The sequence below is a fragment of the Cucurbita pepo genome, chromosome LG12 (assembly GCF_002806865.2).
Source record: "Cucurbita pepo subsp. pepo cultivar mu-cu-16 chromosome LG12, ASM280686v2, whole genome shotgun sequence".
NCBI lineage: Eukaryota > Viridiplantae > Streptophyta > Magnoliopsida > Cucurbitales > Cucurbitaceae > Cucurbita > Cucurbita pepo.
This window is the reverse complement of record NC_036649.1, coordinates 1,797,311-1,808,198: the sequence shown is the minus strand read 5'-3', so window position 1 is coordinate 1,808,198 and position 10,888 is coordinate 1,797,311. Positions and strand designations below refer to the sequence as shown.

General features: G+C 36.2%; 2 protein-coding genes across 4 annotated transcripts; one reads left to right on the top strand and one right to left on the bottom strand.

Moving 5' to 3' along the window:
• Positions 1-1,638: 1,638 nt before the first annotated feature.
• On the top strand, positions 1,639-6,680 carry LOC111807802 (mitochondrial thiamine diphosphate carrier 2-like). 3 transcript variants are annotated; one of them, XM_023693669.1, is made up of 8 exons: positions 1,639-1,728; positions 2,045-2,200; positions 2,860-2,976; positions 3,959-4,070; positions 4,807-4,934; positions 5,364-5,516; positions 5,592-5,741; positions 6,316-6,680. In XM_023693669.1, exons 2-8 carry the CDS (start codon positions 2,069-2,071, stop codon positions 6,532-6,534), a joined length of 1,011 nt encoding a protein of 336 aa, XP_023549437.1. In that variant the 5' UTR covers positions 1,639-1,728; positions 2,045-2,068; the 3' UTR covers positions 6,535-6,680. The 3 variants fall into 3 exon arrangements, with proteins under 3 accessions (XP_023549437.1, XP_023549439.1, XP_023549440.1); XM_023693671.1 differs by lacking the exon at positions 1,639-1,728 and adding an exon at positions 1,755-1,906; XM_023693672.1 differs by lacking the exon at positions 1,639-1,728 and having other exon boundaries at positions 2,129-2,193.
• A 465-nt stretch (positions 6,681-7,145) lies between these two features.
• On the bottom strand, positions 7,146-10,658 carry LOC111806523. The gene is made up of 4 exons (XM_023691872.1): positions 10,236-10,658; positions 8,707-8,831; positions 7,385-7,678; positions 7,146-7,301 (listed from the first exon to the last, which is right to left on the bottom strand). Exons 1-3 carry the CDS (start codon positions 10,387-10,389, stop codon positions 7,388-7,390), a joined length of 570 nt encoding a protein of 189 aa, XP_023547640.1. The 5' UTR covers positions 10,390-10,658; the 3' UTR covers positions 7,146-7,301; positions 7,385-7,387.
• Between the last annotated feature and the right edge of the window lie 230 nt (positions 10,659-10,888).

Genomic DNA, 10,888 nt, shown 5'->3' with positions numbered 1-10,888 from the left:
TCTGTCTAATTTTTATAAAACTAAATTCTGTAAAAAAAAATAATTAAAAAAAAAAAAACCGGGTAAAACTCGTTTTGAATTTTGAATATAAATTTGGCGGAAATTCGTTGGTGCCTCAACGGCGTCGTTTAACATTGAAAACCCGCAACCGGTGTTGGTCATCTCACCTGTGGAATTGGATATCAGTTGCCGGCGGAAGGGTATCCTCCACCGCAACCAGCGGCTGGATTTCCTCCGCCGTATCCTCCGTACAACACTCCACTGCCCAATTCATAACCTAACGGTTACGGTTATACGGCAACCCGCATCTGCCACAACCGCCGCCACATTATGGATATTAACCACCACCGGAGTATCCGCCAGCGCCGGTCGTAGTCGAAAAGGAGAAGAAATCGGGAATGAGTAAGATTTTAGCAGCGGGAGAGGCATTGCTCGGTGGATTGGTTTGTGGGGTTTTGGTCGGAGAAATGGCGGCGGATCTTGGACCGCCGACTTACACCAGGGGGAAATGCCCGACCCTCCGGCGACATCGGCACATTCCTACAGTCTTAGCTAGTTTTGGGTTCGAGTGACATTTCACCCCAACCACAATTCATTCATTATAAATGCTCTATGTCGGCGGACAACTCTCATTCTTCTTGCCACCTCGGTATCTCTCGATTGCCCGTCTATACAATTGCCACCGTCACCTCTCTACCATCTATGCCGTTGATGTATGCACGTTTTTATGGATTAAATGTGTATTTGAGAAAAAATCAGAAATCATCCATAAACGATCTCTACTAATCTCGAATTTTTTGAATTTTAAAATTAGAAATTGAAGGAAAAAATTGTTGACCTAAAAATCTTAAATTTCATTAATATTTAATCTCAATTCAATTCGAGGGTCTACTAATTTTATCAAAACAATAATAATAATAAAAAAATTCACGAACTAATTGATTTGGGATAGAAGGAGGGAGCTGGTGAAGCGTGTCGTTCGTAATGCAAAGAAATAGATCACTGCTTTGCTTCTTTGTTGGACCGTCGGTGCGAAGAGAGTGGTCTCTGACCAAGACCAATAACCCATTCTTCTTTGTTGGACCGCCGGTGCGAAGAGAGTGGTCTCTGACCAGGACTAGTAACTCATTCGAATTTAGATCTTGATATGTCAATACTTTTTAACGGTAGGCATCTTGTCAGAAGTCGGTGGGCTCATAATGTATTAGGTCGGGGCGATATGATGGAATCTGACTGACAAGGTATTATGTTGAAATAAAGTTCTACACCAAAATAAATTTAACTTATGCACAAATAAATTAATAAATAACTTAAAAACTTCAAAAATTTTGAATAAAATAAAAACTTTTAACGTTTTTTTCAAAAAAAATAAAAATAAAAATAATAAATAATAAATAATAATAATAATAATAACTATATATTTAGATGGTTAAAATTGCAATATTTAAGATTAAAATTACAATATGAAATTGGAAGATAAATTAAAAAATTTAATTTAATTTTTATTTGTTCGTTTTAATTTTTAATTGGGAAAAATAAATCACATTCATTATTTCAATTTTTGCTCCATGAAAATATCTCTTCAATCTGTCCTTTTTTTTCTTCTTTCGCAATCCTTTCATACAGACCTCTCTCTCTCTCTCTCTCTCTCTCTCTCCATTTCTCTTTCCCCTCGACGCATTCAATGGCGGCTCTTCGATTCTTCACTAATTTAACCGCCTTTTCCAGGTCTTTTTCGTCTCTACTTTCCATTTGTATAATAATTTATTCCACATCGTTTGGCAGTTTGAATGATCCGTGAAATCGACGTTTCCATTGAACACGAGGCTTCTTTAATTTTTATTCTCTTTGCTTCACTCGATCGCCTGGATTTATAGCGATATCGTTTCGCTTGTTTTCCGTATCTGTGAGGATTGGATTTTGTTTTTTGTTAGTCGTTAGCGGTTTTTTTGTGTATCGCATTGATCTTGAAGATTGCGTTGTATTGTGAAGTTTGAGTTCTTCGTTGTTTGTATACCTGATGTTGAGGTCGTCGATGTTTTAGGTTTTTGTTCGAACCTGAGGAGGTATGGTTTCTCCGCCGATGGTCGAGCCAGGACAGTTGAAGCGCGCGATGATCGATTCGACGGCTGGCGCAATTGCTGGTTGTGTGTCTCGGACGGTCACGTCTCCTCTCGATGTGATTAAGATCAGGTTTCAGGTCGATTTTGGTTCCATTTGCTGCAATTGTTTGATTTTTTTTAGGAAGAGTAGAAGAGAGAAGAATGAAATGTTAGTCGCGAATTAAGATTTTATGTTTATTGGCTGTAAGTGCGAAATTGAACATCATGTTTTTTTCTCCTCCCGCGAAGAAAGAAATAGTGATGCTGGATGAATTTGTGGTTGTTTTATAATTTAGTTGGAAGTTTCAATCTGTTGCTGGTCTCAAAATTGATAGCGATTTTTTTCTTTCTTCGATGTTGTTCATTTCACTTCTTTTCAGCGTTCTTCTGTGGCTTTTTCTTGCATAGCAGGTTAGAGGTGTGGATATGCAGATTTTGTTTGTTCCAACTTCGAACTGAACTCTTTACGTATGGAATTTCCTATGTAGAAATAGTTTCTTCATTTCAGGCTTTGCAATTAATGTAACTGTCATCTGTTGCCAAATGTAGTTTCATGTAGAATTCATTGATTGGTAGCTTCCTTGTTTTGCATTTTTCTGCGAGGGATAAACTCTCAATCCTGCTTGCTACGGAGTAAATTTCCAGCGCCATTGCCTGCTATGCGACGAGAGTTCTACTCTTAGTTTTGCATATCTGTATCTCTCCGTGTGATTTAATTACACTGTGATGAATGCTTATGTTCACGTTCGTTTTGTAGGTTCAACTGGAGCCGATAACTTCATGGGCTTTGGTTCAAAGAAGTTTGTCTGGACCATCAAAGTACACTGGCATGGTCCAAGCAACAAAGGATATTTTCAGGGAGGAAGGCTTACCGGTATGCTTGTTTAAAAATCATGTTATATGTATTCTCCAAACAACATATTATCAGTCCCCTTCATGAAAAGATATAGTGTGGGATGACTGCAATTGGCACTTCATTGTTTTGCATTTGGAAAGATATGTGAGGATTTTTTTTTTTTTTTTTTTGCGGGAAGAGATACTTAAAGGAAAATTATATAGCCTCGTTAACAATTGATAATGGAGGGATGGGGATTGAGAACAAGAAAGAGGAGAGTTGATATATATTCTAATCAAATGGTCTTGAAAGCTCTTTGATGAAACCAAAGAGCTGCCGAACAAAGTAATTGCAAGTATGGAGATTGGATGAAAATTGGTTTACAATATAAATATTGATTGGTAGCTAATTCAGAAAAAATCCACACAAAGTTGCCTCTTACACACATAGTGCTCAGGGCTGATTAAAAAATCCGGATGAGAAAAGCTTTATTCTAATCCCAAAAAGCTTGATTTCTAAGGCACATAGTGCCCAAACCTTGCTTGTATCTACGTGAAGTTTCTAATCCCAAAAAGCTTGATTCTAATCCAATGTTTACTTCATTCTTCGTTTCCTTGTGACCTAATTACTTATTTAATCACACTAATACTCTTTCATACTTGATTGAGTAAAGCTTTTAATTTGATTTAATTGCTTTTGAAGGGTTCCAATCCTTACGTCTTGTTTCTGTACATTTGTATGCTGCCTACAGCCCTATTCTTGTATCATCAGAAACTAGCATTGTGCACGTATTTAGTGACTCGAATCCCTATAATTTCTGAATGTTTTTACCATTTCACCTTTCATTGAATCTGATGAGTGACATAGAAAATATTTTTGTTTACTTGGAGAGATTCCACTTCTATTCAACTTTCTTCAGGATATACTGTGGCGTCATATACTTCCTAGATTTTTTTTCCCCGACAATATTATCCTTAAATAAATATTTCTTCTTTCTTTAATTCAGAGTTATCTTCTGTAGGGCTTTTGGCGTGGTAATGTTCCTGCTCTGCTCATGGTTATGCCATATACAGCTATACAATTTACCGTGTTACATAGAATGAAAACATATGCTGCTGGTTCTTCTAAGACAGGTACTATATAGAATATAGCCAATACTTCAACTACTTTAGGCATATACCTTCGACTAACACGTTGCTGAACAGTATATATATATATAGATTTTAAATTTCTTCATGACTTTATACTAAACCCACACGAGGAGAGCCCACGCAAGGAGAGGTGGTTGAAGTAAAAAGTGACTGCAATATGGATAAGGTTTAGGAGGGATAAAATAAATGGTGGATATAGATGTAAGGTGCTCCTACAAAACCATATCTAATTATTTTGAGGTTCAATCATAGTGACCATCTAGGATAATACCATTCAAGTAATAGGCGATAAAAATGTTGGAGGATCAAACCATTTCCTGGCCTTTGCCTAAACTATTCAGACACCCCTAGTTATAAAAGTAAAAATTAAGGATAAATAAATTCCTTCTCCCTTCCTTCATCCCCTCATCATGTGGCAATTGTCGAGATCTCTTCATTAGTTGGGGGAAGAATCTGCACGAATTGAGTTTTTTGAGGAACATATCGAGAGAGAATTGAGTTTGGTTAGACAATGTGTGGTCGGTAAACAAGGATCGGTTTTTTAGCAAACTTTGAGCTCTCCTTATCCAATTTTCTTGCTGGAAACCAGATATTTGATGCTTTGTTTGGTTACATAGGTTCCTTTCTTCAGATATTAGATGCTAAAACTACTTGGCATTCAGAATAAACTTGCTTCTGTTTTTTTTTATTGATATTATCTGGTCTTCATCTGATGCAGAAGCCCACATTCAATTGAACCCTTATCTTTCTTATATCAGTGGGGCACTGGCAGGGTGTGCAGCAACTGTTGGATCATATCCATTTGATCTTCTTCGAACGATATTGGCATCACAAGGTGAACCTAAGGTATTGAATTTGATGAACGACTCATTTTATCTAATGTCACGAACTGAACTGTGTAGAATATATAAAGCAATCAATATATTGTCCCACCCTGTATAGGATATAGAAATTCATTACATTCTTTTCCAGAGAAAGGGAATGAAGAAGATAGGTGTCGACAAACGTGTACAAACAATTTTATTTGAGCATCAGCTTCTTATAATCATTTTATTTCCATGACTCTTTGCCAAGAAGCCTTTTGAGTCTCTGTTTCAGTGTCGATAATTTACAATTTTCGATCGAATCAGTACTACGAGTACTGATGTAGTTAGTAACTGAGTAATGTGGCTATAGCAACAACTGCTCATTGCATCTGCACATGCAGTTTTAGTAAAAGATTTCTCTTAGAATGTTTCTTGATGCAAGAATGATGAGCTCTGCTTAAACATGCAGATTTATCCATCCATGAGGTCTGCCTTTATTGATATATTCCAAACCCGGGGGTTTCGAGGTCTATACGCTGGATTGTCACCTACACTTGTTGAGATTGTTCCATACGCGGGTCTACAGTTCGGCACCTACGACACATTCAGGCGATGGACTATGGCAAGTTTACCGTACCATTGTTGTACATATTCTTTGCTTTGTTGTCTCATAGTTTTCCTTGAAATGATTTTACAGTCCTGGAACCACCGCCACTACCCTAATTCTGGAGCAACTAATAGGAAAGATGGCCTTTCAAGCTTTCAACTTTTGCTTTGCGGGTTGGCTGCTGGGACTTGTGCAAAACTTGTTTGCCATCCACTTGATGTGGTTAAGAAAAGATTTCAGGTCCGTTTGCTCTCTTTGTTATTAACATGGGTTTGTTATTAAAATGAGTTTTAAGAGAAGCACTACGATACTTTTGAAAGCCTTAAAAAATTAACACTAAAAAAACACTTCAGAAAATGCTTTGAAAATACAAATTACGTGCTTTTTTAGATGCACATTTAAAATAATCAAATGTTTTTAAAAAGGTACTTTTCGGGCTGTTGTTGAATTGCATATTTGTATTAAATAGATTCATGAACGTACTTTAAAAACTTAAAATATAAACCTTCATATAATATTGACGAATTTATTGGACGCAAAATCAAAAGATTAATGTAACGATTAGTGATTTACTTGATACAAAATTTGTTGTTTTTTTTCTTATGAACTAATGTAGTTCTTTTTACATTTAGAACTCCTTCCGAATTTAATTTAAACATTACTTCAATAATAAATAAATATACATATGTGTATATATATATATAAGAGAATGTGAAAGTTTTTAAAAGATTTAAAGATTTGGTTTATTTCATTTTTAATTGTTCCTACACAACCTTGTGAAAGGTTTTAATTTCCGTTTTATCAAATTGCACAGATCGAAGGGCTACAAAGGCATCCGAGATACGGGGCGAGGGTGGAACAAGATGCTTACAGGAACATGATTGATGCTTTACGGAGAATTATGAAAAGCGAAGGAACGGCGGGGCTTTATAAAGGCATCATACCCTCAACGGTTAAGGCAGCCCCTGCTGGCGCTGTCACATTTCTGGCGTTCGACACCATCTCGGACTGGCTTCTTTCTATTTCCTCATAATTTTTTTCCTTTCTTTATATATCTATTAAGTCTCAAATAATTGCAAGTTTAGTTTCAGGATTTTGGACTCACAGACCCAAAATGAAGTCTAATAAATACCTAAACGACTAAATGTAATTTCTAATTAATAACTATATTTTGTTTAAGAAAAAAATTGTTTCAAACCTTACAACGCAACTCCTAATCTCTTTATTTTGTTATTAATGTATTTTTATCATTGTTTTCAAAATTCAAGCTAAATTTAAATGCTAAAAAAATAATTTAATTTTTAAAAAAATTCTAAATGGCCCATTATCTAAGAATCTATTAGATATAAAATAAAATAAAAAACTTAATGAAGAGTAGATAAAAGTTATAAAACCTATTAAATATTCTTTGAAAAAACTATTACATAAAAAAAGATTAAATTATTTAATTCTTAAAACTCTAAAAATTGTGTAATTGATGGCTAATTATTTCTCAAATTAGCAGACCTAGACAATAAATTAAAATTTTGAATCTATAGTCATAACCTTATTAAAAATAAATTATACTTTCTAAAGTTTAGAGACCTACCGAAAACAAAATTGAAAGTTTACGAATCTGATTGGTAATTAAAAAGGCATAGTTGAAAAAACTCAGAACTAAACTTGAAATTAAACCCATACAAAATAAGTTAAGACAATAAATATAATTAAGACAAAAATTAGAAGAGAATTATAAAAACCTTTATTTTTAAAAAAGCTCAAGGAGCAAATGCCCCGTCCTTTGTTTTCTTGGCTCCATTCCTGAAAGCAGTTTCAGTACGTTAAAAACGACATTCAAATTTTAGTACAGAAAAACCAAAATCTAAAGCTAAGTAAATAAAAACCTGTTATTTAGAACCCTTCTTTTTGTCTCGAAGACTGTCCTCTGGAGGCAGAGACAGAAACTGCAAAATCGTCCGTATTTGAGCAACGCCCACATTATACCTTTCAGCAATTTGGTTAACTCCCATTGGCCCATCATGATCTTCAGCCTTCCCTTCATGCAGGAGAATTATGTGGCGCATCTGTGCTACGTTTAGAGTTCCTGGTGGGGCTGGGCGATCCTCGTATTTACTCGATTTTAAATCTGTATTTCGTAGCCTTGGCATTGGTCTGTCATACCTCTCCACCACAGAAGCCTATATTACACATCATCAAAATCACGCAAATAGGAAAATCGTCCCATAAAAGACTCGTTTTAAAATCGTAAGTTCTTAGTTAAAGGGCATCGACCAAACACAATCATACGAACAGCAATTACATATAATGCACACATTCAGGAGACAGACATTTGATCAAAGAAGAAAGGAAGGGAAAATATCCAGAAAGGCAAAGAAAAGAACGATCCCTTTGCCTAAATTGATTTGAATAAGGAAGGATTAGAGAGGAGTTTTCTTCCAAATCAAAGAACAAAACTAACCTCCTCAACAATAGTGTATATATATATATATATTTACTTGCAATTTATATTGATCTTTAAGAAAATTTTCAGTAGAATCACACCGGCTGGTGATGAGATGTCCCACATTGGTTGGGGAGGAGAACAAACCACCCATTTATAAGGGTGTGGAAACCTTCTCCTAGCAGACGCGTTTTAAAGCCTTGAGGGGAAGCCCGAAAGGGAAAGCCCAAAGAGGACAATATCTACTAGCGATGGATCTGGGCTGTTAAAATGGTATCAGAGCCAGACACCAGACGATGTGTCAGTCTTCTCGCTGTTCCCTAAAGGGGGTAGACACGAGGCGGTGTGCCAGTAAGGACGCTGGGCCCCAAAGGGGGTGGATTTGGGGGCAGTCTCACATCGATTGGAGGAAGGAAAGAGTACCGGCGAGGACGCTAGCCCCGAAAGGGGGTGGATAGTGATGTCTCACATTGGTTGGGGAGGAGAACAAACCACCATTTATAAGGGTGTGGAAACCTTCCCCTAGAAAATGCGTTTTAAAGCCTTGAGGGGAAGCCCGAAGAGAAAAGCCAAAGAGGACAATATCTGCTAGCAGTGGATCTGGGCTGTTACACCAGCGGACTCTCGGACTCTAGGACTGGTCTGACTTCAAGGATTATTAATGGAAAAAAGAATAGAGAGCCCCGGAAGATGGAAGAAGTCTAAAATTTATATTCAATGCCTTATGCTATAAAAGTAATTCGGAAGCTTCTTATGGAAGCTTACCTCCCCCATCTCAAGTTTTCCTCCAGGCTTTGATCTAATTCGACCTGCCATTTGGCTAAGCATGGCATCAAACTGTGGATCTCGTTCTTCGAGCACATTTTCAGAATTACTTCCCAGGTCGTCACCTGCATTAACAATTGGAAGCGGTCAGCATTCAATATATTACATCCTATGAATCAATTCCCTTCAGAAAAAACAATCGCCAAACTGACTTTAGATACTGTTTCGATTAAAATGCATTGTAGAAAGCTATTACTCAGATTTTTTCCTAATTTTATAGGCAATTTCCTCAACAATTCAATGTCCACTGCCCTTCCAGATTGACCTAAACTGACTTTGTAGTGACTTTTCACACTGCTTATCGATTTACATGCAGTATAGAAAGCTATTACTCAAGACTTTTTCCTAATTTTATAGATAATTTCCTCACCAATTCAGTGTATACTACTCTTCCAGATTGACCTAAACTTACTTTGGAGTGACTTTTCACACTGCTTATCGATTTACATGCAGTATAGAAAGCTATTACTCCGATTTTTTTCCCTAATTTTATAGGCAAATACCTCACCAATTTGATGTTTACTGCCTTTCCAGATTAACCGCACAAAAAATCAAGCTCATTATCGAAATCTGATCATATAGAACTCGTAAGAATTCCATGGAACTGCATTTGGTTCAACGGAGAAAGAGAATCAAATTGCTATTTGGTTCAACGGAGAAAGAGAGTCAAATTGCTATTATGCTTCAGGAAAGAAAACAAAACCGTCCATTAATCCCTAGCATCCAGAGCATTTTTTGGCCTCTACGCTTTATTTACATGCATAGACATTGGGAAACTAAATCGGAAGCTCACAAAATATACACAATAGAAGCAGCGTATAAAGAACTCTCAACTTTTGTCTCAAAAAATACAACTAACAGAAATAGTGTAAAAAGAAGAAAAAATCACAATCTGAGAAGCAAGTGAACTCAAAGTTCAGGACCAAAAATATCACATTAACCGTAACCAGAAGGAAACGCTCACATTAAATAGTAACCTCATTCATAGTTCTGCAAAATCAAACACTAAAAAGAAAGATAGACAATGGTGAACAGTAACAAGAAGATATTCTTGTTCAGAGAGACAGAAGTCAACAAACAAAAACGAAAGAAGAAAACAGACACATAAGTCAGTAAACAATAACGAAATAGTTATTTAAGCAATGAACAGATCAACACTAAATGAACTTAGATTCAAATCCTAATGAAGAAATGAAAAAATAAAACAAAAACAAAGCTAATAAGAGAAAGTGGAAAGAAAGGAAGTTGTAAAAAAAAAAAAAAAGTAATAATGAAGCTCGTTATCGAAATCAGATGATTTAGAACTCGTACAATCCTACGAAGCTGCATTGAATTCAACAGAGAAACCTAAATAATCCTTCTTCGAGAACCTTCAGCCTCGAGTCTCAAAGTGCCAGAAGGAAAACAAGAACAGAAATCAAACAAATCCGAGAAAACACCACCGCAAACGATTGACAAATTACAATTACCAGAATCAAGCGCGCCGCTCTCCCGAGCCTTCTCGACCGCACGCGGTGGAGGCTTCCGATCTACGACGCTCTCCATTTTCAACGAAGAGGCAGAGGAGTCAATACTCGAAGCCGGTTTTATTCTTCCAGCCGCTCGACGAAATGCCTGTCCCATCCTTCCTTCTTCGAAACGAACAACGATCTCACAAAACGAACTGGAATCAGAGATATAGATTCATACGAAATTCATCAAAGAATAAGCGTAAAGAATCAAGAACCCTACGAGACGGAGGGTTTTACGACAAAAATTCCAGGGGGAAATGGAGAGGAAATGTGGACTCGGTGAATCGGGACTCGGTTTTACTGAGTACAAACTCGAGCCGCTACGGAGAGAACTTGAATAAAAGAGCGCTGGATGGCGAACGTGGCCGATCCGTTTATTCTCCACGCAATGAAAACTTTGCGTGGTCATTGTTTATTTATACCTGTTTTTTTCTTCACACCTCATTTAATGAAGCTTTTATATATATATATATATATTATAATTTATTAATTTTGTTACAATTATTCAATCCTTGATTTATTTATTTATTTATTTAATCTTGTAATTTTTTATTTTGTATTTAATAAATGTTTAAATTTTAAAATTTGCATAATTTAAATTTTTAATTTTG

What these genes read in the sequence shown, in the direction of transcription:
- LOC111807802 (XM_023693669.1), top strand. Translation starts at nt 2,069, where the DNA reads ATGGTTTCTCCGCCGATGGTCGAGCCAGGACAGTTGAAGCGCGCGATG. An exon ending in TCAGGGAGGAAGGCTTACCG is followed by an intron (nt 2,977 to 3,958) that starts GTATGCTTGTTT and finishes TATCTTCTGTAG; the next exon opens with GGCTTTTGGCGTGGTAATGT. An exon ending in TGCTGGTTCTTCTAAGACAG is followed by an intron (nt 4,071 to 4,806) that starts GTACTATATAGA and finishes CATCTGATGCAG; the next exon opens with AAGCCCACATTCAATTGAAC.
- LOC111806523 (XM_023691872.1), bottom strand. Translation starts at nt 10,389, where the DNA reads ATGGGACAGGCATTTCGTCGAGCGGCTGGAAGAATAAAACCGGCTTCG. An exon ending in GAGCGGCGCGCTTGATTCTG is followed by an intron (nt 8,832 to 10,235) that starts GTAATTGTAATT and finishes TTGTTAATGCAG; the next exon opens with GTGACGACCTGGGAAGTAAT. An exon ending in GAAAACTTGAGATGGGGGAG is followed by an intron (nt 7,679 to 8,706) that starts GTAAGCTTCCAT and finishes TGTGTAATATAG; the next exon opens with GCTTCTGTGGTGGAGAGGTA.